The following is a 27,173-nucleotide window of genomic DNA, read 5'->3' as shown; positions in this document are numbered from 1 at the left end:
GCGCTCCCATCTTCACCGCTCATGTCTTACAGGGCATAAGCCAATTAAGAGCACTTGCAAGAGAAGGATCCAGATTTGTTTCAAGTCACTGTTTTTCTCAGAAGCAGTGCCATGCACATGTTGATGTCTACAGCTACCAAGCAGCATACTCCAAGTACTTGGCAAGCTTTCAAGATGAAAAAAAAAAAATTTGCCCGAAGTTATATATGGTTTCTGACATCTTCCTTCGGAGTGCAACTTCTGACAGAGTGGGGTATCCTGAAATGCTTGCCATGGAAACCCTTGCAGATTATATCTTGAAATTTCTCGACATCTCTCAGTAGATGTCTCTTCACGAGCAGATGACCTTGGAGGTTTAGTGCGATTGCTATCTTGGGACTACCATCGCCTCCAAAGCAACACTATTTGTCCAAGAGCTGACGGACCATGTTGTGCTCGGCTACGACCTTATGGAAGGAACCTAATCCTAAGTTTTAGTGCAGGTTTCAAGATGGAAAGTCAGTCAACTTTTCGAGCTCGACTGTTGTCGAGATTGCTTTTTAAGTTGAGTTCTGTTTGATCTTGTTTGGTGATCCTGTTTGGACTTTGTTTGAAATGGATGGTATCTGTTTTGAACCTGTTTTGGTGCCGATTTGAATTGTTTGACTCTGGTTTGATACTGGTTTCAATGATTGGTGGTTTTACTCCCGGGTGGAGAAGTGAGAAATACTGTTTTGGTATTGTTTGAACCTCGGAACGATGCAGGCTGATGCCTGGGGAGCATTCTGTTGTATGCTAGAAAACCTCCGAACGACGCAAGCCGATGCCTGGAGAGCGTTTGGTTGTATGCTAGTAAAATAATTGTTGTTGTGACTCTCGGCCCGGACCTGGATGGTTATGCGGGAGGAGTATTAAGAAGTCTGAGCAGTGGTCACTCTCAACACCTCCAAACAACGCAGGCTGCGGTCTGGGAGGAGTTTGGTTGTAAAAGGCCTCTATATCTCCCGGCCTGGACCTTTTTAGGTTATGCGGAAGGAGTGATGAGGGAGTCGTTGAATATCTCCCGGCCCGGACCTTTTTAGGTTATGTGGAAGGAGTGATGAGGGAGTTGTTGAATATCTCCCGGCCCGGACCTTGTTAGGTTATGCGGGAGGAGTGTTCATCGGCGGCTTTATGTTTCTATGTCTTGTAACATGCATATGTAAGCATTTGTGTTGCAGTGCGATGTGCCAACCACTTAATATTCCTAATTGGATGAGATTGCCTGGGTATGTAATTTTAGTGCATCAAGACACCCGTGGAAGATCAGTATGGTCTGGGTGTGATGGCTAATTTTACTATGCCGAAATATCAAGAGTTCCAATCGGGACGAAAGAAGAAGCTAACTCCCTGATCAAAACAGCCCAAAGGAGAACTAACTCCTTGATCAAAAGAGCAAAAAGGAGAAGCTAACTCCTTGATCAAAACAACCGAAAGGAGAAGCTAATTCCTTAATAAAAAGAGCAAATTGATTGTCCCTCGGAATGACCCTCAGAAATTTTTGAGCTAACTTGAGTTGTTTTGCAGATATGCTGTAATCACAGACGATTACTCTCTTTCAAGAAGGGGAGATGTAACAAACTGCTGACATGTCAAAGCCTAAAGAATGGAGCCAACTTAGAGATATGGCCGAGGTGCCTAAACTGTCACAAAGTGATGACGTGGCTGTCCGAGAGCAAAAACCCTAACCCTAATTTCTGCCAGAAACCCTAACTGCTGAAACCCTAATTCTGGAAACCCTAACCCTAAAACCTGCAAACCCTAATTCTGAAAACTCTAACCCTAAAACTGCAGAAACCCTAACCCAAACCCTAAGAAGAAGCAACAGAAGAAGAAGAAGAAGTTTTACAGACATACAAAGTCTTGACGAGTGGCCTATTTTTAAAGAAGAGTTCCCACCAACTTACGAGACCCCGTCCGATGGGGCCCAAGTGACATAAAGGCATTAAAAATAAAGCAGAATACACTCAAAGGACTTTGCACATCAAAATATGATGACGTGGCACCTGTACGGACGTTCCAGAATTTGCAGCGGATTTTTAGGGAAATCCCGAAATTTTAGGAACGTGACTTTTTGGGGTCAGCTTTTCATATTTGATGCTTTTAGGCTTTGGGCCTTTAAATATGAGCCTTGGGGGGCCCTCTCTGGCACTTTTTTAGCACGCAGATTGCAAAGGAGGTGCTCCCCGGCTGTTGTACTTTGCGAATCAGCAGTAATATAAAGAAATACCGAAAGGGGCGCCAAGGTTTGGGGCCAATACTCTCTGGGGTGGAATTCCGCCACTCCATGTCGCATGTCGTCTCTCTTTCTTTCACTTCAGTTATTAATGAAGTGCTAAAAGTCTGTTAAGTCTGCTCTTTTCTATTGGCACGTGGTGCCCGCCTTGTGACAAAAACAATGGTGGGAGAGGCTGAGGGAAAACGCCAAGTCTGGCTGAAAATGCTCATGGCTGTTGAGTACTGCTGAGAAGAGGGTGCTCTCGATACTACTTCGTCTTCTACCTCTTCTACCTTCTCTAGCACCCGAAGGGCTACTTTTATAGGTGCAAAAAGCTTGGTCGAGCAGCAACCAAATCAACCCCACGAATTGGAACTTTTTGCATGTACTGCTTTTGAGAACCCTTGGGGCCATTAAATATAAAGCTAGGGCCACTCCCGTTCTCAGAGTTTGCTGACGAGCAACTGAGCAAAGAGGACCCTCGGTCTTTGTCCTTTGCTCAAGCATTAATATATTAATATAAAAATAAATACCGAAAGGGGCGCCAGACTTTGGGGCCAATACCTCTGGGCACGAAACTACGTCGGACTGTGTCGACTCTATTCTAGATTGTGATAAAGTTTGTGAAGAGTTTTAAGGGATTCTCGCATGTGTCATGTCAGATTAACGACTTGGGGTGTCCAAGTCTGTTACAGTGAAGAAAGGTAAGGGTGATCAGAGGTATTTCCAACGGTTGCTTGTCGACGAAAGTGGATGCACGCTACATGCGAATGCGAAAGAGGGTTAGGGTTCCTTTCTCCAACTCCTTCCATATCCGCATACAAGGCAAGTAAATCTTGGTATCCAAGAACTGGATTTTCATGTATCCTATGTCGATCTTCGTTCAAAGACATAGCGATGAAGACGGGAGCGCGCCCAATGCGCGATGGACTAAGGGTGAGAGTGGCTAATAAGTACACGATCGGGACACGAAGATTCTTTGAGGAAAAAACATTGAGCGAGGTTCTTTGGGTTCTTTGTTCCGGTTGGTTTCTTGCTGGTTCTTTCCTTGAGTTTGCGAAGTTGAAGCACGCACAGAGCTCTGATACCAATGTCAGGTGCAGCGGAAGTGTTTAAGGATTTAAATGGATCTAGTACTCCACACAAACACAAGGTTACTTTACTTCACTTGAAAGAGTTGAACTAAACTAAATGAAAGAGAGAGACACACAGAGAGAAAAAAGAGACGACACGGCATTTTGGGTCCCAACCACCCTCAAGGGCCCCTTTGCTCTATTGCCAGAGCCATCGCTTGCTTAATTACTTGCACAATGCTAATACGATGATGCTAAGTGTTGAGATGTTGAGATGCTAATGGGTACTTGATGCCATTGATGTTGGGTATTGCTAAAGGGCCCCCTTGCTGTGTGCTAAAGGGTACTGCGGGTACTTGGTGCTTGGTACTGCGGGGTACTTTGGATAGTGAAGGTACTTGGGTGCTAAGGACACAACGGTCCCGATGATCCCTACACTGAGCTAAGCAGGAGCCAAGCCAAAACGCAAGGGGTGCTAGATGTTGGGGTACTGCGACGACGACCATGAGGGGTACTTGTGCTACAGTGCTGTTGAGGTACTAATGGGTACTACTTGCGATACTTGGCACTGCGACGACGACGACAGTGTTGTGGGCTAATCTGCTATCGTCGAGGATGGCAATGGCTGAAAAATTGAAAGCGTTGGCTATGCTGACCGATTTAAAAATGTTGCTGATACGCAAGGGCTGATCGCTGAATTTAGGGTGCTTAGTGCTGAAAAACGCTAGTGAGAGAGGCTGAGGGAAAAGGCCAAGGCTGGCTGAAAACGCTGATGGCTGCAAGGTACTGCTGAGAAGAGGGTGTTGTCGATACTACTTCGTCTCTGCCTCTTCTACCTTCTCTAGCGCCCAAAGGGCTACTTTTGTAGGAGCAAAAAGCTTGGTCGAGCAGATGCCAAATCAGCCCCACGATTTGGAATATGAAAGGTCATTTATTAATTAATGCAATGCTAGAGGTGATTCACACGCGGTAAAGTGCTTGAATGCCGAACGAGTCACCGACTGTACTATGCAAGAGAAGGTATGAAACCCTGACCTGCATGGGCATGCACGTGGATCACAAGGGTGCCATGCTAGGACCTAAGCTAAACTAAGACTGACGCTAGACTGTAGTAGAAGCTTATCGATATGGCGCAAGTGGAGTGTGCACGTGACATCCCCCCCCTTGTCGAACTTCTTTTGGATGCTTTTTGTACTTCCGATGTTGAATGCTTCTGATGCTTGTGGATGCATAAGCTGATGAAAACTCCTCCAAACTGGTGGATACTGTGGATGTAGGTACTGTTGCGATGTGACCAACCGAGTTTACTAGGTAGCCTTACTACTGTCGCAGAATATTAGCCTTGATGCAGACTCTGCTCTGCGAGCAAGTACCGACCACTTGAATAGTCCTGTCATGAAAACATTGCGGGTGAGGATGAACGGTAAGGGTGCTCGGAGGTATTTCCAATGGTTGCTTGTTGATGGAACTGGATGCACGCTACATGCGAATGCAAATGCAAAAGAGGGTCGGGGTTCCTTTCTCCAAATCCTTCCATACCCACATACGAGGCAAGCAAATCTTCGTATTCAAGATCTCGATTTTGGGGTATCCAATGTCGATCTTCGTTCAAAGACATAGCGATGAAGACAAGAGCGCGCCCGATGTATGATGCACTTAGGGTGGGAGTGGCTAATAAGTCCGGGATCGGGACACGAAGATTCTTTAAAGCAAAAAAAGTGAGAGAGATTCTTTGCGTTCTTTTTGCACTTGAAAGAACCAAATTGAACTGAATGAAAGAGAGAGAAGCTAAGAGAGAAAAAAGAGATGACACGGCATGTCAGGTCCCAACCACCCTCAAGGGCCCCCTTGCTCTGTTGCTAGAGCAAGTACTTGCTTTATTACTTGCACAATGCTGATACAATGATGCCAAGTGTTGAGATGCTAAGCTGCTAATGATACTTGATCCTACTGATGCTGGGTACTGCTGAAATGCGAAAGGGTACTGCGGGTACTTGGTGCTTGGTACTGCGGGTTCTTGGTACTCGGTACCACGGATTTAATATTTACGTGATCATTCAAATATTTTAGGTGATCAAAAAGCGTTAATTAACTGGAGTTTTTCAAAATTGGTTTCTTCCCCCTTCATCCAATAGTATAAATGCATAACTTTGTCAAGGTTAACAAAAGATTCACCTTACCAACTAGATGTTCACTGTAATGTCATTTTGAGTGATTACATGAATTTAAATCCCTGCTCGGTACTGCAAAGAACTTTGGGTAACACTGAGCTAGGCAGGAGCCAAGCCAAAACGCAAGGGGTGCTAGATGTTGGGGTGCTGCGTCAAGGACGACGACGACAAGGACGACAATGAGGGGTACTTGTGTTGCCGTGTTGAGGTGCTAATGGGTACTGCTGGCGATACTTGGTGTCACGTGACACATCCAACCCTATGTGTCCGTGGACAAGTTACACCATAACAAGGTTTCCATCAAGTCCAGTCAGTCTAGATTAGAAGTGATCTGGCACTTTTGTGAGTCTATTCGTAGACCGTGCATTCCCAGTCACTTAGCATAGATGCATATCCTCTGGTTGCACACAGCATGATCATCAGTATTCCCATAAGAATCCATTAAAATCAGTTAGGGGATTTTTCCAGTGCATTTAGCCTATTTTCCCTATTTTTGACATTTTTCACTTATTAATTTAAGTGACTTTCCAACAAAAGTAGGTAGGGCAATTTGGGTAAGAAAATATATAAGCAAACCAAAGCTAGCACTCTTTGGCAGATGAGCAAGGAGCACAACAGGCCTCAGGCAGCAGGTACTCCCCTCTCTCAGCAGACATCTCCAAGCTTCCCTTGGCGCTCCCAACACCCCTTCAGCCTAGCGTTTTTGCTCATCGCCAACATCCCATCCTGACTCGCGTTTTCAGCAAACCTCGGGACCGCAACATCCCCTACCACCCAGCGTTTTCATTATCACCAGCAAAGCTGCAAGCAACTAGCGCTTTCAGCCTTCATTTGCAGCAGAGATACCATCGTTTTCAGCACCAAGTACAGCAACAAATTCAGCCACAAAAACGCAGCCAAATCAGCGTTTTCAGCAGCCCCGAATCAGCCCCAAATTCTCAGCAGATAGCGTTTTGTGGACAGCAGTTAGAAGGTTGCAGATTTCAGCCCTTAGGTCATTGTCGCCATCCCCGTCGTCGACACCGACATAGTCCCAAGTTGCATCAGTTTTCCATGCATCACCATTGTACCACTTTGTGCAATCAATCGTAGACTACTCTCGCCAACAAGAGTGGGGCCTTCAGAGGAGGGTTTTACAACGTCTCTGGTGTCGTATCTCTCTTCTCTCTATCTCTCAATTTCATACACTTGCACGCGAAGTGTCCACTCACTTTGTTCGTGATCATAGCACTCTCCATTAAGAACGGAAGGCTCTCCCTTCCATAAGAACTAAAAGGAACCTTGAGCAAATATGGATCACTCATCTTGAGAAAGTACAACATTCATTCCGCTGCACCTTACATTGGTATCAGAGCTTTGGCAGTGTTCTGTATCACTCAAGGAAAGAACCACAAGAAAATTTTTTTGCTTGTTGCGGTTGCACGAACCCAAGTTCGCTTGGGCGTGTCGATTCCTAATCGTGTTTTTGAAGAGTGACAGGAATCCCAGGAAAGAAGGGCTTGTCCAGCCTCCCCTTGTTCACTCATTGAGAGCGGACCGTGCACTTAGCGGCCGGCCAATCGACGTGAGGTGGGAAAAAGCAACCTTGGTGTGAGTGCAAGCACGCCAAGGGGTGCGCCCGAAGAAAGGAGTAGAACTCGAGTGAAGAGAAGATCCTTCTCAAACACGGTTTGCAAGCGAAAGAAAACCTGAAGAACCTCAAGACCCTCAAGCATCCAAGAACCTAAGACCCTCAAGAACCCAAGTCCCTCGTGGACTTAAGAACCAAAGATCAATAGTGCATGGTCATCACCCGAAGCAGAATGGATACTTCACATACAGGTGGTGAGCATGAGAGAGGCGACAAAGAGTTTTCCCCACAAAGAGATTTTTTTGACCCTCCCCCTTCTCCATCTACGCCACGAGTTGTACCAACTTCCATGGAGATGATGGTCAAGTCGATGTTGGACATGATGGCGGCACAACAAGAAGCGAATCGCGAAGCGACTCGCCTTGCGCTAGCACAACAAGAAGCGAATCGCATTGCGCTGGCACAACAAGAAGCGACTCGCATTGCTTTGGAACGCAAGCGCGAAGAACGAAATGAAAGAAATGCAATACAACAACAAGAAGCGAATCGACTTGCATTGGCACAACAAGAAGCGCCTTGCTTTCGAACGCGAGCGCGATGAACGAAACGAACGAAAAGCAGAAAGGGAGGCCGAGCGAGGGGCTCAAAGAGAGCTACGCACTCGAGAATTGCTTCGACAAGTGCTAGCCTCGAAGTCCGAACTAGCCAAAGATTGTGGGAGTTCCTCAAGTGGCGCAAGCCACGATGCGGATTCCAACAACCCAGTCACCGAGAAGTTGACTTTCAGTAAGTATGATGGTAAGATGGATGCTACGGTTATTCATTCCTGGTTGCATCAATTTAATGCTTACTTTGCTACAACTAAGAAGACAAGAAATAGCAAGGTTTTGACGGCAGCTATGTACCTTGCCGGTGATGCCATCAATTGGTACCATAGATGACCGTCAAGAACAAGTTTCCGATGCCTCGCATTGAGTATATCTTTGATAGGCTCAATGAGGCAAAGGTCTTCAGCAAAGTCTATCTCAAAAGTGGATACCATCAGGTACGGGTATTCAAAGGCGACATTTTCAAAACCGCCTTTCGCACCGAGCGAGGGCAACGGGAGTATATTGTTATGCCTTTTGGATTGACTAGTGCCGTGGGTACATTCAATTGTCTCATGGTAGGTCGTTTCGGCGATATGGTCGGTGTATGTGTGTTCATCTTTTTAGATGATATTCTCATTTTTTCTGCATCGTGGGAACAACATGAAAGAGATGTCAAAAGGGTATTAACTCGTTTGGATGAATGTTAGTTGTACATTGCAGCTAAGAAGTCTGAATTTTTTCTTACTGAAGTCACTTATCTGGGTTATATCATTTCTGCAAAAGACGTCAAGCTAGATCCCGCGAAGTTGGAACACGTTCGTAATTGGGATTTGCCCAAAACTGCATATGATGTGCGTTCTTTTCTTGGTTTATGTCAAGCATATAGTTCGCACATAGAGAATTTTGCACGCATTGCTACACCTATGACTGATGTTTTGAAAGGGGTAAAGACTCGCCGTCAACGCGTAGACTTGCCCGAGGCAGCCATTGAGGCTTTCGCAGCTCTCAAGGTTGCGGTGACAGAAGCACCGTGTCTTATCCTTGCCTCTTGGGATGATCCCTTTGAGGTATGGACGGATGCGAGCAATGTCGCCATAGGCGCTGTGCTTCAACAATATGGTCATCCAGTAGCTTTCCTTAGCCGGAAGCTCAATAGTGCGGAAAAGAATCATTCAGTTTATGATAAAGAACTTTTGTCTGTCATTCACTCTCTTAAGCATTGGAAGCATTTTCTTTATGATACAGAGTTTACAGTGCGCACAGATCATCAAGCCCTCAAGTGGCTCCAGTCTATGCCTAGTGCACATTGAAGTGATCGCCAAGCACGGCGGTCATAATTTTTTGAGCAATTTGGAGGTTTGATTGAGTATCTGCCTGGAAAAGCTAACCTTGTTGCAGATGCGTTAAGTCGCAAAGGACAAGTTTTGACTCTTGAGCCAAGAACTATATTTTCTATTCAGAGTGAGTCTTTTGACAGCATGAAGAATCACTATGCGGATTCCGAGTTTGGTAAGCATTGGTTGCAGGCTCTTGCTTCCCAAGGGCCAAGCAACTATCTCATTCGTGATGGATTGTTGTTTTTTCGTCACCGTTTATGTGTGTTGCCCTCTCTCAGGCCAACAATATTGCATGATGCACATGATTCTCTCACGAGTGGGCACAGGGAAATAAACACCACATTGGAAAAAATTGAACGATTTTTTTATTGGCCTAAAATGCGAAAAGATGTGTTTCGTTATGTCACACATTGCACTATATGTCAAAAGGTAAAAGCTCCTCGGGGTAAGCAACAAGGCCTCTTGATTCCGCTGCCTATTCCTGATGGACCTTTTCAGGATATTTCTATGGATTTTGTGACTAACCTACCACCAAGTTTGCGTTCAAGGAACACTCAATGTTTAACAATTGTTGATCGTTTCAACAAATTTTGCATGTTGATTCCTTGTAAAGCCACAGTTACTGCACAAGATGTAGCATGATTGTTCATTAAGCATTGGTACCCCTCTGTGGTTTGCCAAAGTCAATTGTTTCAGATAGGGATGTTAAGTTCACGTCCAATTTTTGGCGCGCATTCTTTGAAAATTTTGGCACTAAGTTGAATTTTTCATCGGCTTTTCATCCACAGTCAGATGGTCAAACAGAAATTTACAATCATTTGGCTTTTGATGTTTTAAAGTCATATGTGCATGATCAGCAGTCTCAGTGGGAGCTCTATCTTCCATTGGTACAGGCTATTATAAATGACTCTTTTTCTTCTGCTATTGGTCGAACTCCGTATGAGGCAGCTTTTGGTCGTCCGTTCCAGTCACTTTTGACTCGCTCAGTCAGTCAAATGCCTCATGCCAATGCTGAAAGTCGGTCATTGGATGAGATTTCTGAGAGTGTGAAGCTTCGGCTAAGCAAGGCTCGGGAATCTTATTCACGGCAAGCTAATAAGCATCATCAGGATGTTTCGACCAAGGAAGGAGATTGGGTGTATTTAAGAATCATGAAGCAACGTCTTAAGCAAGTTGGAAAGAAGTGTCCAAAGTTGTCTTTTCGTATGTATGGTCCATTTCCAGTCATTAAAAAGATAAATGAGGTTTCAATGAAATTGCAGTTGCCTAACTCATGGTCAATGCACAACGTTTTCCATGTTTCTTGGTTGAAAGTGTTTCAGGGAACACCTCCAAAGGACATTTCGGAAGAAGAAGAACCGGAGATCATCGATGAAGCTGAAGTCATGGAGCCAGAGCAAGTGTTCTTGCATCGGTTTCGCCATGGTTCAAAGAAGCAAGTGCAACAATATTTTTTTAAGTTCAAGGATCGAGGAACCCATGAAGCGGTGTGGGTGGACGAAGAGTTCTTCAAGGATTATCCGGAGTTGTTGGCAGACTACAAGGAAGCCATGCAACTCGGTACCAATACCTCACTTTAAAAAGCAGGGGATGTCACCTGACACATCCAACCCTATGTGTATGTGGACAAGCTACAGCATAACAGGGTTTCCGTCAAGTCCGGTCAATTTAGATTAGAAGTGATCTGACACTTTTGTGAGTCTATTCGTAGACCGTGCATTCCCAGTCACTTAGCATAGATGCATATCCTCTGGTTGCACACAACATCATCATCAATATTCCCATCAGAATCCATTAGAATCAATTAGGGGATTTTTCCAGTGCATTTAGCCTATTTTCCCTATTTTTGACATTTTTCACTTATTAATTTAAGTGACTTTCCAACAAAAGTAGGTAGGGCAATTTGGGTAAGAAAATATATAAGCAAACCAAAGCTAGCACTCTTTGGCAAATGAGCAAGGAGCACAACAGGCCTTAGGCAGCAAGTACTCCCCTCTCTCAGCAGACATCTCCAAGCTTCCCTTGGCGCTCCCAACACCCCTTCAGCCTAGCGTTTTTGCTCATCGCCAACATCCCATCCTGACTGGCGTTTTCAGCAAATCTCGGAACCGCAACATCCCCTACCACCTAGGGTTTTCATTATCGCCAGCAAAGCTGCAAGGAACTAGCGTTTTCGGCCTTCATTTGCAGCAGAGATACCAGTGTTTTCAGCGTCAAGTACAGCAGCAAATTCAGCCACAAAAACGCAGCCAAATCAGCGTTTTCAGCAGCCCTGAATCAGCCCCAGATTCTCAGCAGATAGCGTTTTGTAGACAGCAGTTAGAAGGTTGCAGATTTCAGCCCTTAGGTCATTGTCGACATCCCCGTCGTCGACACCGACATAGTCCCAAGTTGCATTAGTTTTCCATGCATCATCATTGTACCACTTTGTGCAATCAATCGTAGACCACTCTCGCCAACAAGAGTGGGGCCTTCGAAGGAGGGTTTTACAACGTCTCTGGTGTTGTATCTCTCTTCTCTCTCTCTCTCTCAGTCTCATACACTTGCACGCATAGTGCCCACTCACTTTGTTCGTGATCATAGCACTCTCCATTAAGAACGGAAGGCTCTCCCTTCCATGAGAACTAAAAGGAACCTTGAGCAAATATGGATCACTCATCTTGAGAAAGTACAACATTCATTCCGCTGCACCTTACACTTGGTACTGCGACGAGGACAACCACGAGGCTGTGGGCTGATATGCTATCGCCAAGGACGGTGATGGCTGAAAAAACTGAAGACACTGGTCCAGCTGGCTGATCTGAAAAAGTTGCCGATCTGCAAGGGCTGATCGTTGAGTTCAGGGTGCTTAGGGCTGAAAAACAATGGTAGGAGAGGCTGAGGGAAAACGCCAAGGCTAGCTGAAAACGTTGATGGCTGTTGAGTATTGCTCCGAGAGGGTGCTCTCGATACTACTTCATCTTCTGCCTTCTCTAGCGCCCAAAGGGCTACCTCTATAGGTGCAAAAAGCTTTGTCGAGCAGCAACCAAATCAGCCCCACGATTTGGAATATGAAACGTTGTTTATTAATTAATGCAATGCTAGAGGTGGTTCACACGTGGTAAAGTGCCTGAATGCCAACCGACTGTACTGTGCAAGAGAGGGTATGCAACTATGACCTATGTCTTGCTAGAGGCTCACAATGGTGCCACGCTAGGTCCTAAGCTATACTAAGACTAACGCTAGACTGTAGCAAAAGCTTGTCAACATGGCGCAAGTACAGTGCGCACGTGACACGTTTGGCCTCTTCAAGAATTGACGTTCTCTTGTGGAGAAGGAAAGCAATAGAAGGCTATTCGATCGGACAAAGGTGGGGAGTTTACCTCCAATGCTTTCATTATGTTTTGTGCAAACCATGGCATCAAGCGAGAGCTTGCAAATACCGGATCACCTTCAGAGAATGTTGTTGTGGAGCAGAAGAATAGGACAGTAGTAGAAATGGCACGGACCATGGTTGAGCATTGAGACTTGCCAAAGTCTTTCTGGGCAGAGGCAGTTGCAACAACAGTTCATACCATAAACCGATCTCCAACCTCTTCAGAAGCCTATTTTGGTCAGAAGCCCGATGTCTCCCACTCTCGAATTCTTGGGAGCGATGCCTATGAGCATGTACCCCAAGTCCAAGAGAATGATTTTTGTCGGCTACAACTCTCTTTCCGAGCAATATCTACTTTATGATCCAAAGAAGAAAAATGTTGTACTTGGCAAATGTTGTCTTCGACAAGATTTTACCTTCAGAGGGGCTCTCGCTCCAGTGTCTTCCACGATAACCCCTGATTTTGATTTGCGTTTTGATGAGTCCTCTTCTACTACCCCTGTTCCTCAAGCTCTGGTAGAGAATGCACCCATTCCCGATGATGTAAATGATAGTGGTTCTCATAATAATGCAAAATTAGAGACAGATATACCCGTAGCTGCTTCCCCCCGGGAGCAAGACAAACAACTTACCGAAGTGGCTATTGGAGACTTGCGAGATTCAACAACTTCACATTTTTCACCCGATTGGCATGAAGCCGGTACTACACGACAATCTCAGCGACTTCGAGTTGCTGAGGTGGATGGGACTTTATTATAGGTGAACTTTTCTTTGATGTCTACAATGATCCAGGACAGAGGTCCTCTCACACAACAGAGTATACTGTGAGAGGCACCTACGACTGCATCTCCAAGAGATCAAAAACCTACTGAAATAGTCTATCCAAGGGCAACTCAAGCTGCTCTTGAACTACCATCGATTGCAGATCCTCCTCTATCCCTCTGTCCAACTACCCTGGTACCTCCTCTCGATCAACAACTTCACATTTTTCACCCGGTTGGCATGAAGCCGGTACTACACGACAATCTCAGCGACTTCGAGTTGCTGAGGTGGATGGGACTTTATTATAGGTGAACTTTTCTTTGATGTCTACAATGATCCAGGACAGAGGTCCTCTTACACAACATAGTATACTGTGAGAGGCACCTACGACTGCATCTCCAAGAGATCAAAAACCTACTGGAATAGTCTATCCAAGGGCAACTCAAGCTGCTCTTGAACTACCATCGATTGCAGATCCTCCTCTATCCCTCTGTCCAACTACCTTGGTACCTCCTCTCGATCCTCGTCTGGTGACCTCTCCTCCGGAGGTCTGTCTGGGGGTTGTAGCCTACTCTACCTCTGCCAACCTCTGTCTCACTACCCTCTTGTAAACAAGAATAGGCTATGCCTGTTCCTGTCTACCTGCCCGTCTGTCTCTGTGTCTGCTCTACATTGTGTTGTTGTTGAGCACTTTGTTGTTGCTAACTCTGTGCAAAGTCCTACTGCTGTAGAACTCTTATGTAGCTTTTGAGGGTTGTCACCTCCTCCAACCAATCTGTCTCTGCTATCGCCCTATAGGGCAATTCCTCACCAAGTGCCCCATATCATGGCATCTAAGGCGCTGGTTTGGTCTTCCGATAACCACAATCCTCTGTGTGCACAGCACCCCTTTCCACTCAAAAGTGATGGAATCTGGAAAAATTGTGGAAGGGGTAGTAGCCACCTTTATAGATGGCACAGATGTCTCGACCTACACTGAGCGAATGAATGGTATGCCAGAGATAGAACCCATCTGTCTCCTCCAAACTCCTCCAAACTGGTGGATACTGCGGATGTAGGTAATGCTGCGATGTTAACACCGACCAACCGAGTTACTAGGTAGCCTTACTACTGTCGCGAAATACCAGCCTTGATGCGGACTCTGCCTTGCGAACAAGTACTGACCACTCGAAAAGTCCTGTCGTAAAAACATTGCGGGTGAAGATGAAAGGTAAGGGTGCTCGAAGGTAATTCCAATGGTTGCTTGTCGACGGAAGTGGATGCACGCTACATGCAAATGCGAATGCGAAAGAGGGTTAGGGTTCCTTTCTCCAACTCCTTCCATATCCACATACAAGGCAAGCAAATCTTGGTATCCAAGATCTGAATTTCAATGTCGATCTTCATTCAAAGACATAGTGATGAAGACGGGAGGTGCCCGATGCACGATGGACTAAGGGTGGGAGTGGTTAATAAGTCCACGATTGGGACACAGAGATTCTTTAAGGGAAAAAAACTTAGCGAGGTTCTTTGGGTTCTTGGCTCTGGTTGGCTACTTAGTGATTCTTCCCTTGAGTTCGCGAAGCCGAAGCACGCACAGAGCTCTGATACCAATGTCAGGTGCAGCAGAAGTGGATTTAGCTCAAATCTAGTACTCCGCACAAACACAAGGTTACTTTACTTCACTTGAAAGAACTAAACTGAACTGAATGAAAGAGAGACGCAAAGAGAGGAAAAAGAGATAACAAGGCATGTCAGGTCCCAACCACCCTCAAGGGACCCCTTGCTCTGTTGCAAGAGCAAGTACTTGCTTTATTACTTGCACAATATTGATACAATGATGCTAAGTGTTGAGATGTTGAGATGCTAATGGGTACTTGATGCTACTGATGTTGGGTACTGCTGAAGTGTTGAAGGGTATTGCGGATACTTGGTGCTTGGTACTGCGGGTTCTTCGTATTGGGTACGGGGTACTTTGGGTACTGAAGGTACTTGGGTGCTAAGGACACGGCGGTCCTGATGATCCCTACGCTGAGCTAAGCAGGAGCCAAGCCAAAACGCAAGGGGTGCTAGATGCTGGGGTACTACGTCAACGACGTCAATGAGGGTACTTGTACTGCGGTGCTGCTGAGGTACTAATGGGTACTGTTGGAGATACATGGTATTGCGATGACAATGACGACGACGACGAGGCTGTGGGCTGATCTGCTATCGCCGAGGACGGCGATGGTTGAAAAACTGAAAACACTGGTCCTGTTGGCTGATCTGAAAACATTGCTGATCCGCAAGGGCTGATCGTTGAATTCAAAGTGCTTGGGGTTGAAAAACACTGGTAGGAGAGGCTGAGGGAAAACGCCAAGGCTGGCTGAAAACGCTGATGGCTGTTGAGTATTGCTCAGAAGAGGGTGCTCTCGATACTACTTCGTCTTCTGCCTTCTCCCTAGCGCCCAAAGGGCTACTTTTATAGGTGCAAAAAGCTTGGTCGAGCAGCAACCAAATCAGCCCCACGATTTGGAATATGAAAGGTCATTTAGTAATTAATGCAATGCTAGAGGTGGTTTACACGCGGTGAAGTGCCTGAATGCCGACCGATTGTATTGTGCAAGAGAGGGTATGCAACCATGACCTACGTCTTGCTAGAGACTCACAATGGTGCCACGCTAGGTCCTAAGCTACACTAGACTGCAGCAAAAGCTTGTCGACGTGGCGCTAGTGCAGTGCACTCGTGACACGTTTGGCCTCTTCAAGAATTGGCGTTCTCTTGTGGAGAAGGAAAGCAATAGAAGTCTATTCGATCGGACAAAGGTGGGGAGTTTACCTCCGATGCTTTCATTATGTTTTGTGCAGACCATGGCATCAAGCGAGAGCTTGCGAATAGCGGATCACCTTCAGAGAATGTTGTTGTGGAGCGGAAGAATAGGACAACGGTAGAAATGGCACGGACCATGCTTGAGCATTAAGACTTGCCAAAGTCTTTATGGGCAGAGGGAGTTGCAACAGCAGTTCATACCATAAACCGATCTCCAACCTCTTCAGAAGCCTATTTTGGTAAGAAGCCCAATGTCTCCCACTTTCGGATTTTTGGAAGCGATGCCTATGTCCATGTACCAAAGGAGCAAAGAGGGAATTTTGACCACCATAAGAATGATTTTTACGCTACAACTCTCTTTCTGAGGAATATCGACTTTATGATCCAGAGAGGAAGGATGTCGTACTTGGCAAATGTTGTCTTCGACAAGATTTTACCTTCAGAGGGGGCTCTCGGCGTCTCGCTCCCACATCTTCCACGACAACCCCTAAATTGCCGATCCTTGGAGACCCAGATTTTGATTTGCCTTTTGATGAGCCCTCTTGTCACGATTGTGACTATGTTAACAGCAATACATCTACTCCTAGTTGCAGATACGCGAAGTGCCATGCCAAGGAGGACCCCTGCCCTTGGATGGTCACACCCCTTCACCCAAAGGACGTGTCTCTTCGCCAAAAGCCACACTCCTTCGACGACTGGTCACACCCCTTCGCTCTACAGGTGCAACTCTTCGCCCAATGGTTGCAGCTCTTCGCCGAAAGGATGTGTCTTTACGTCTAAAGTCATGTCTCTTCACCAAGAGACGTGTCTTTTCATTTGTGTCTATTCGTCTCCTATATAAGGAGCCCTTGTATCACACATTCAATCAATCAAACACAAAGTCTAGTAAGTCTTGTCTCGAGTACAGTTCAAGTTTCTTAAGTCTTAATCATGAGTTTAAGTACTTATTTGAGGATTAGCACCTAGAATCCTCACAGTGGTATCACAGCAAAAAATTTCCCGAGACCCTACGGTTGTGAGCCTCTCACCCTTGACGCTACACTCTACCCCCCCCTTCCCAACGTTGTATGGAATCGGAAGAACGGTGGCTTACGTACACATCTCGACATGAGGTAACATAAATTACTTATGTTCTCGTATAAAAATATATAATACAATCAACAAGAAGCAGCAGCATGGCTGTGTGCATACGTGATTCTCGTGTTGCTGCATGGGTAAGAGCGGAAGTGTGTGCCTTTTCAAGTGGCAAGGTGTACCTGTGAGTACCCCTTCGTGTGAGCACCCCTTGGCGGACTTCCTGCTCCGACGGGCTGAATTATATGCGGGCTGCTTTGCACCCCTTTGCCGGTGTCTCTTCGTGGGTGCCCCTCCGCATGGTACAGCCAACCCAAGCAATACCCTTATCAAGTAGCACCCTTAGCGCTGCAAGCCCACGATGGCAGCCTTTCGGCAATTCTTTTCTACGCCAGGCAATAAGAAACGCTACGTTTACTGCCAGCCAACGTTTTGTTTATGCCAGCGCTGAAGTTTATAACATTGGCCACCCTTTTAATTTTAAGGGGTGTTCGATCGGCCGCCCAACATAATTTTAAAGTGGGCACCCTTTGGGTACCCAACATTAAAAACAACTAATAACAAAGAGCCACCAACGGCAGCCAGCGCAATGAAAAAACTTCGCCAGCGTGAAGAAAATATGCCACCTCCTCTTCTGCTAATCCTCCGCGCTGCCAATTCTAGCCATTGCCGGGTGCGCAAGCGGGCTTGTTCACAGTCATGGCCGACGACGCCCTCGACGTTCCAGTTATTTTTCTTTCATATATAGACGAAGTTCCCGAAGAAGCCGTACCGGCGAATTTGACGATGCTCTTACTCTTATCAAGGAGCAAATGGCCACACTTTCCATAAGCCTCGCATCACTTCACACTCGCTTGGATGAGATGCACACGGAAAACACTTCTCGAAGTCGACCTGTTGTTTCTCGAACTACTAATGCAGCATCTTCAACACATTCTTCTGAAGCTTCAGTCGACGAACCAAACGAACCAGATCCAACTGAAGAGGTAGACAATCGCGAACTTCAATTACTTTATAAAAATTTTAATGCTGCACAGAAGAAGAAGCTTGATGTTAAACTGCCAGAACCATACACTGATCGCCGTGACAAGAGCGTGCTGGACCAATGGCTGTTCAAAATGGAGGTTTACTTAACAAACACAGACTTGGTCGAGAGTAAAAAAGTTGCACTTGCTAGTTCTCTGCTCAAGGACACAGCATTTCTTTGGTGGCAACGACGGGTTGCTGATGATAAACACACACCTTGGGATAAATTCCGGCGTGCTATTCGCAAGGCGTTCGAACCTGCCAATGCATATTTTCATGCCCGGTCCTCTCTTCGCCGCCTGAGCCAGACAGGTTCCTTGGCCGCGTACATCACAGAGTTCCAAAGGCTAACTCTGGAGATAGAGACCCTTAGTCCCTCTGATAAACTTCACAGCTTTATCGACGGACTCGAACCCAACCTGAAGGACGATGTGCACAAATACAACCCTACCACTTTGGATGCTGCAATCTCCTATGTAGAGCGTCTTGGCGATAATCGACGCCCTGCACGAAATTTTCTCCGTGGTAACAGATCTTCAAATAGCGCTCGCTTTTCATAGCGCGATCGCAGAGACAACTATAGCCAAAGTCAGTAACATCAGTCTCAATTCAGACAGCAAGCAACGCAACCTTATTCAACTTCAAGGTTCTATTCTCAAGATCGACAATCTGAAAGCACATCTTCTTCACATGTTCCTCCACTTGATCGAGGTAAAGAACGTGATTTTTCTCAAGATCAACATTCCCATACTCAGCAAGGCTCTTCATCAGATGGATCTTCGACTTCAAAGAAGGAAGGATTATGTACAATTTGCAGTGGTGACCGTAGATGGTATCAATGTCCAAAGAGACCAAATCCGTCTAATTCGAAAAGAAATTCCAATGCGGAAACATCATCGAAGTTTGAACAACCAGATTCTGCTAAGGATGAAGGAAAATCTGTGGTCAATACGATTCGTGTCTAAGAGGATACGAGTATTCTTATGAAGCATGCTTAGTGCAATTCTTCAGTTTTGGAGCCTCTCTCAAAGCAAGTTTTAAGCCTTCTTGGAACACTCAATGGTCGCTCCATCAATATTTTGGTTGACAGCGGATGCTCGAATAATTTCGTCAACACTCAGATAGTTCAACAGCTTGGCTTACCAACTCAGAAGACATCTCACTTATATGATGTGGAATTAGCAGATGGATCAATTTTGACTTGTGATCAGACAATTCGGCAGTTACAGTTCGAGATTCAAACTTATGCAGATCAATTGGATTTCGAAGTCATGCCTTTATCTTATTACGACATGATTCTTGGTCAACATTGGTTATTTCCGCATGATCCAGCAATTAGCTTTCGAGGACATACTATCAATTTGTTCAAAGATGGACGTGAATTGACTTTACACAGGCTTTCTCATGCGGAAAGAGTGATTCAAGCCTCACGTGTACAAGTCAAACTGTCACAAAACGGGAGCGTACACGAGCACTTAGAAAATCTGAAAATTATAATTCTTTGAAAACATGAGAAGGGAGAAGATCAACACAGTATTGGGGACCAGAAGATGGGCTGGTCCCCCCCCCCCCCTTAAGAGTATTCTTTTATTCAAGGAGAATTCTTATACAAGCACGAGAACCCGAGGAAACCCCTCCGTTCTGTAATCTTAGACCCGAAGGTCGTGCTCTCCCGTAAAGGGCTTGGGCACAAGGCCGTTCCTTCCCGTAAGGGACTTAGGCGCGAAGCCGTACTTTCCCGTAAGGGGCTTAGGCGTGAAGCCGTACTTCCCGTGAAGGGCCTTCCCGTAAGACGGGAGATTCCTACAAAACAAACCACACAAACACGCGACAACAATTCGTATGGCGAATCCACAATAGATACCTCTCGCTCTTGCGTGGGAAAAGCGACTTCCGTGCTTCGTAATCTCGCGATCTTGCGGTAGAGTCTTCTCTTGCTGATGTTGGTACCTCCCGTGAGTGAGGGCATGTGGTGCTTTTATAGCTCCCTGGCCACGGCACGAATAACTGCTCGCGTAGAGATCGCGGCCGGGTTTTTTTTTTTTTTTTTCCGTTGTTGTACCCGAAATAGGGAGAGAGAATTCGCTGGCTGGTTTTGTTGCTTTATCTTCTAAGTGGCTGCCCACTTATTAAGTGGACAGCCGGCATATTTTAAAATTGGTCTGAACCTGCCCAAAAACTCAATAAAACCTTATAAGTTAAAACCAATGCATTTAACAACACTTCCCAGGCATCCCTGGATGCAACCACATGCACGAATGCAATGCAAACATAGATTCCTCGCGGGAAAGCGTCTACCTTCCCGCGATTGTTTCTGCTTTTCGTAAAACGCTTCATTGAACCCATCTTTATTCTTGTGCTTGCGTTCTTACGCGTATTTTCTTACTCAGTTCGGATTTCCTCCTTAGCCTACGGGATGCCCCCTTACTGATGCACCCGTCACCCATCATGTGATGCATCAGGCGCACTCATAACCCGGCCCTTTCCACCGAACTTACGGAAACTCCTTCGCGATGTTTACCGTCACCCATCAAATGACACATCAGAGTTGTCCGTTCTTGATGGCAGTTCCTGTAGCTACAATCTTTTAACAGTTCTTAGTGTACACAATAAAATATCCTAGAAAAAGAAATTAATCATTAAAAATAAGAAAATAGTCCACTTAGCAACACAAACAGCATGATACAATGGATTATGAAGAGAATATAATCCACGATGCAGATGCAGATATTATTATTGATGAATTCTTGAATTCATTAATTTCTCCTGAATCAAGTGATGAAGACAAAGATAAAGATATAGTTGCAAATTCCGAGTCTGAAGACGACTATGGTTTCTTTGATTCTTTACTGGATGATGATATGCCAATTACAAGTCATGAAGTTACAGTTCCAGAAGATGATTCTGAAGAATTTTGGGATTCATTATTGGAAGATGATTACAGTCTCAATCCAAAATCTTCTCCAGAGATTATTACAGTTGAAGTTATCCCATCTGAAGAATGTCTTGAGAAGACTTCCTCTTTGCCAAATATTACACAGTTATGGAAGATTTTGAACCAGAAGGCTTACATCACACGAAAGATTTTGAAGATCAACTTCTTGTAGCAGTCAACCTGATTAAGCCAGATTCCTCTAAAAAGTCTTTGAACAATGCAATGATATGGGACTTAACAGTCAAAGCAAAAAGGTTTCGCAAGAAGCAAAGGTTCAAGACAAAGGTTTCCGATAACTCAAAGATTGAAGATTTTCAAAGATTCAATGCTTTTCCAGAGTTCTATCAACATCAGAAGTCATTTCTTTGACACGGGCTCTCATTTTAAATGGGAGGGAATGTCACGATTGTGACTATGTTAACAGCAATACATCTACTCCTAGTTGCAGATACGCGAAGTGCCATGCCAAGGAGGACCCCTGCGCTTGGATGGTCACACCCCTTCACCCAAAGGACGTGTCTCTTCGCCAAAAGCCACACTCCTTCGACAACTGGTCACACCCCTTCGCTCTACAGGTGCGACTCTTCGCCCAATGGTTGCAGCTCTTCGGCGAAAGGATGTGTCTTTATGTCTAAAGTCATGTCTCTTCACCAAGAGACGTGTCTTTTCATTTGTGTCTATTCGTCTCCTATATAAGGAGCCCTTGTATCACACATTCAATCAATCAAACACAGAGTCTACTAAGTCTTGTCTCGAGTACAGTTCAAGTTTCTTAAGTCTTAATCATGAGTTTAAGTACTTATTTAAGGATTAGCACCTAGAATCCTCACCTCTTCTCCTACCCCTGTTCCTCAGACTCCGACGGAGAAAGCACCCATTCCCGATGATGCAGATGACAGTGGTTCTCGTAATAATGCAGAGTTAGAGCCAGATATACCAATAGCTCCCCCCTCCCCCCCGGGAGCAAGGCAGACAAGTTACCGAAGTGGCTGTTGGAGACTTTGCAAGATTCAACAACTTCAAATTTTCCACCAAATTGACATGAAGCCGGTACTACGCGACGATCTCACCGACTTCGTGTTGCTGAGGTGGATGGGACTTTATTATAGGTGAACTTTACTTTGATGTCTAGAGTGACCAAGGACAGAGATCCTCTTACACAGCAGAGTTTATTGTGAGAGGCACCTGCGATTGCATCTTCAAGAGATCCAAAGCCTACTGAAATAGTCTATCCAGGGGCAATTCAGGCTGCTCTTGAATTGCCATCGATTGTTGATCCTCCTCTATCCCTCTGTCCAACTGTCCTGGTAGTATGGTACCTCCTCTCGATCCTCGTTTGGTGACCTTTCCTCCGGAGGTCTGTCTGGGGCTACAGTCTGCTCTACCTCTGCCAACCTCTGTCTCACTACCCTCCTGTACACAAGAATAGGCTCTGCCTATTCTTGTCTACCTACATGTCTCTGTCTCTATGTCTGCTCTACATTGTGTTGTTGTTGAGCACTTTGTTGTTGCTGACTCTGTCAGAGTCCTGTTGTGCAGAGTCTTGTTGTGCAGAACTCTGTTGTAGCTGTGAGGGTTGTCGCCTCCTCCAACCAATCTATCTCTGCTATCGCCCTCTAGGGCAATTCCTCACCAAGTGCCCCATCTCATAACATCTAAGACACTAGTTTGGTCTACCTGTAAGCACAGATGTCTAGACTTGCACTGAGCGAATCAATGGTATGCCAAAGATAGAACCCATCTGTCTCAACACCAAAACTGTGCTGGCAGCTCTGGAAAAGCTATTTTTATTGGATACTTTGGAACCTGACATCTTTGAAACCTGACATTTGTCCTCAAAAGCAGCCAATGAAACATCCCCTTATCATGGATGCAGAAAGACTTGTCCCCGAAGCCGAGAGAAGTGTGACTAATGACCCTAGAGGCAAGTTCCTTTGATGAAAAAATAGCAATGAAAGTACCTTTGCAAAGCAAGACGATTTCCTCCACTTTGCCTTCATCCGAACCAGCTAGAGTGCACGAGAGGCACTCTCGGATGTTGATATGAGCATAGGAACACCCCACCAAGGGGCCAATAGCCCCTCTTAGAGGGAACTTCAATACGATCACCAATCTTGCGTTGTAGGTCTTCAGAAATCACCATAGGTGCCATAATACTTGAGAGAGAGCTGATGAAGATAATACTTGTGGTAAAAACCTTGACCCTTTCCTCTTCACCGCTTACACCCGAAAGAGAATAATAGGGAGAGGAGAGGGAGTGTGAATGAGTGTGATGTTTGCAATGTGACCAACGTTGTCTGCTGCCTATATAGAGGGTCAACAAACACAGATGGCTAAACAACCGCAAACAAGAAAGGTCTGCGGGCTGAAACACGAGAGAAGGCAGCGGGAGAGGATGTGGATGGCGTGTATGGATGACAGGGGCAGCGTGAGCTGTGGGTGGCTACGAGCTGTGGGCGGCACAAGGTGTGGATGGCAGGGGTAGCGCAAGCAAGTGTTGGCAAGGGTAGCGAGAGCTTGGCCGACTGCAGGAAGCTCAACGAAGGTGGCAAAGCGTCGCGCTACGGGGGGCTGCAGAGGTGAAATGGGGCGGCAAAGGTAGCGCGGGTGAGTGACGGCAGCAAGCAGGTGGAAGCACAAGGAACGGCGGCGGCAGGTGGAAGCACGACACCACCTACGCGTTGGTAACTGTAGGGGCTGACATCAGTGGATTAGGGCTTTCGCCTTAGGGTTAGGGTTGCGTGCACGCTTAGGGTTAGGGTCTCTCTCTCTCTCTCTCTCTCTCTCTCTCTCTCTCTCTCTCTCTCTCTCTCTCTCTCTCTCTCTCTCTCTCTCCGCTTCCATAGAGGGAAAACGAAGGATGAGTGCTCTTTCTTTCGAGGTTTCGCCCTTGCTCCCATTTTTCTTGTTGCCCACTCTCCAAGCTCTTGACTGCATCGGCTCATGAATCCCCATCAAAGCCATGAGTTCTTTTACCTCTTCGTACACATTATCTATCTTTAAGGCCGCAAATTCTCACGTGTAGAGAGCGCACACGCCTTCTTTGCTCCTCTTCTAGTGTCAGGTTAATTATGGTGAGTGTGGACGTAGTTGTTTCCTTGCTTTTCCCCTTCTTGGCGACCTCAATCAATTTCTCGGCCTCATCTGCCTTTTGTTGAGTCTCTGTGATAACATCCACCCAAGAGGTCGTCATTTCTTTGTGTTGCTCTTCCCCCTCTTTGATGGCTCGCACTTGTTCTTTGATCGTGTTGAGCTCTCCTATTACTGAAGGTTGCAATTCTCCTTCAAGCGTGTTTCGTGAGCGTGCCTCGGCGAGCTCCTTCTTGAGTGGTGGATATCATTGTAAAGGTCATTGTAACTCTTTGGTCTCATAGGTCATTCTGGCCTTCTGAAGACGTTAATATAACATTTCATTTCATTTTCATCTCTCTCTCTCTCTCTCTCTCTCTCTCTCTCTCTCTCTCTCTCTCTATATATATATATATATATATATATATCCACCACATTGTAACTCTTTGGTCTCATAGGTCATTCTGGCCTTCTGAAGACGTTAATATAACATTTCATTTCATTTTCATCTCTCTCTCTCTCTCTCTCTCTCTCTCTCTCTCTCTCTATATATATATATATATATATATATATATATATATATATATATATATATATATATATATATATATATATATATAGATATATATATATATAGATATATACACCACAAATCAAGAGCATCTAAAATGAAGGGCTTGAGCCAATAGGGTAATAGCCTACTAGTTTGCATGTTTATGTGAGCTTTGAAAGTTTATGCCACCAGCACAAAAACATAAGAATTCTCTATATATTGATGAGATAAATGATCTTGATCACATCTGATATCCATTGCATGTGACATTTCCCCTATGTCTATCCTTAATCAAGGACCTTGGGACCTAACTCCTACCAATAATGATCTATCCTTGGGACATGTGTATGCCATATACGTAGAGAAACACAATATTGCTCAAACCGTGGCAATGTAACAAATTCATTTAAAGTTGCAATTATCACCGGTTCATCTTGAAAAAAGCGGAAAAGCAAGCAGAAGCATACTAATTCACATGGCAAAAAGCATGACAGAGAACATACATAGCAAAAAGCACTAACTCAGCTCTTTTCCGACCATCCCCACAGCTAGCTATGCCATGAAAAAGCATTTTTCTCAGTTCATTCTCAAAATATGTAAGATGCATAAATGAAGAAGAGGGGGAGCAGATACCAGAATTTTCTTCACTATGTCAACATGGCCGGCATGTGCGGCAGCAAAGAGAGGGGTGACATCTGTCTTGTACTGGACATGATCAACTTTGAGCTCATCTGGGGCTTCCTCATGTTGAAAAGAGTTTGTGTGCTTGATCGTAAGGTTGATCGTTCCCATAAAATTGACATCGACAACAGCATTACCCAGAATCTCATCCACAAGTGCCTCATCCCCATTTAAGGCAGCCTCAATAAGCTTCTGAGATACAGCCTGCTCGTCTTCTCCAATGCCAAGGACTTGGCTCATAATGACCTTGCAAAATCAAAGCCCTGAGCAAATCATACTCTGCACTCTACAACCCACAGATGTTAACAACGTCAAGCCTTATCCTCTCTGTCATATGCAGAACACAACCAAAATTAGATTGCTAAACCTTTACCAATAAATGTCCCCTTGAGTCTGTAACTTACAACCTGCAACAAAATTAGAATTCATCTAGTCGCTAACGTTTTTGTTTCATCGTCCCTAAAAACCTCTCATTGCAATTTCGCTCGGTTACTAGGGGTTTATTCATGTCCTAAGTGAATTGCATGTAAGCATGACCCACCTAATGTGCAGAACCATTAACACATAAGACAATGATATCAATTTCCTTCTTAAATTAATCCATGCACAAAAATGATGCGGTCTAATCCCTGGAATTGTGGCTGCGGCAAGTGCTCAACAATTAAACTTCAAAAACAAAAAACCAATACTTCTTAACGACTTCATTCATGAAATACATGTGCTTGGATCCCATGCAAGTAAAATACTGTCCAGGACAGCTATAATCAAGCTATTACAAAGCATATCAGTATGTCAAGCTGAGGGTGTATCTATGTCAAGATTTTCTCCTCAGATTGCAAATTTCTTGTATGCTTGCAAAATAAGAGCTGTGCCAAATATTCTCAAGGCAAAGACCGATTGTTAATCAACGAATAAAACAGCAAAGCCAGCCAGTTTTCTTGCACTACCTCTGAAAACCTAGACAAAGCAAATGTTGTTCAATAAAGAGAGCAAACCAAGTGCGGGTAGAACTTACCTGCAGTTCATATTACACAGCATCACCGTTTGTAGCATGGATTCAACAGCACCTCTCTAATGACAGAAAGTCATGTGTGCTGCGGGTGACTACCAGCTCCAAAGGACGAAAGGGTGCCATCGTACAAAAATAATCTCAACTTCCTGTATGAGCCACGTTCGATTCCAAATAAAGTGCTCCATTTCTCGTCTCCTCAGCTAATGTTTCCTTAGAGTGAGTGGTAACAGATAAGTGACATGAATCCATTGAGGTCATCTAACAAAGTAGAAAGACCTGTGCAGCGTGAAATGCACAGCTAGTTTGCCTGCACAGCTTTGTGAGGACAGAGCTCCCCCAGCATGCATTGCGAAGAATTCTATCTAGGAAGGGCGAAAGACAGTTGGGGGGCGCCGCTCAAGCTTTTGAAGCAGGAGAGCAGGAGCTTGTACTCATGTCTCGCACTTCATCTGCGTCGTTGTGTGTATAACACGCGAGAAACGAGCGATGGACCGATGGTGCCTCCACAGAAAAGCCGACTCGCTGATCTCGAAATCCGAGGATGGCAGAAGACGAAAGACCGAACTTGGAAGAGAAAAAGATTAGAATTTTAAGACACTGTTGGCTCGAACAAGCATGGCACATGTGTGTCAACTGTTGTCCTCGTCATTATTAGTCAGAACGTTGGATTATAAGGCATTTCCTAAAAGTATCGTGTAACAACATCTAGCCAATTGTATGTTTGAAGCACGCAAGGTTAGCTCCTAGGCCTAGATGAGGGGTAAGAGGAAGAACACCACACCAACAAGGAAAGCGCCATTCATTTGTCACTAGCGGACACAAAGAGTTCCATTCTTATGTGCTTGATATGGAGCCTTTGAAATGAGTGAAGGATGAGGAGGCAATCTTAAACAACTTAAAAGTCTATTTACTATTATAAAGGATTGAGTGATTGATCGACC

The 27,173-nt window shown here is 45.2% G+C and overlaps 1 protein-coding gene across 4 annotated transcripts in view; it reads right to left on the bottom strand.

Annotated features, from left to right (window-relative positions):
• The window catches only part of LOC147450099 (uncharacterized), a 38,563-nt gene extending 11,714 nt beyond the window's left edge, over window positions 1–26,849 (bottom strand). For 2 of the 4 annotated variants that reach the window (XR_015189096.1, XM_086519431.1), the window contains exons 1-2: window positions 26,236–26,849; window positions 25,173–25,506 (exon numbers count right to left, since the gene is read on the bottom strand). Coding sequence is in view for 3 of the 4 variants with exons in the window: in XM_086519431.1 (XP_086375557.1) it covers window positions 25,173–25,460 (288 nt within the window). In the remaining variant the exon portion in view is untranslated. The remainder of the gene's footprint in view (window positions 1–25,172; window positions 25,507–26,235) is intronic. The other 2 variants (XM_086519433.1, XM_086519432.1) reach the window with 2 other exon arrangements.
• Window positions 26,850–27,173: the final 324 nt, after the last annotated feature.

Source organism: Adiantum capillus-veneris, chromosome 9, assembly GCF_014529385.1.
Source record: "Adiantum capillus-veneris isolate H3 chromosome 9, ASM1452938v2, whole genome shotgun sequence".
Lineage (NCBI taxonomy): Eukaryota > Viridiplantae > Streptophyta > Polypodiopsida > Polypodiales > Pteridaceae > Adiantum > Adiantum capillus-veneris.
The sequence above is the reverse complement of the archived record's forward strand: the minus strand, read 5'-3'. Positions and strand labels throughout refer to the sequence as shown.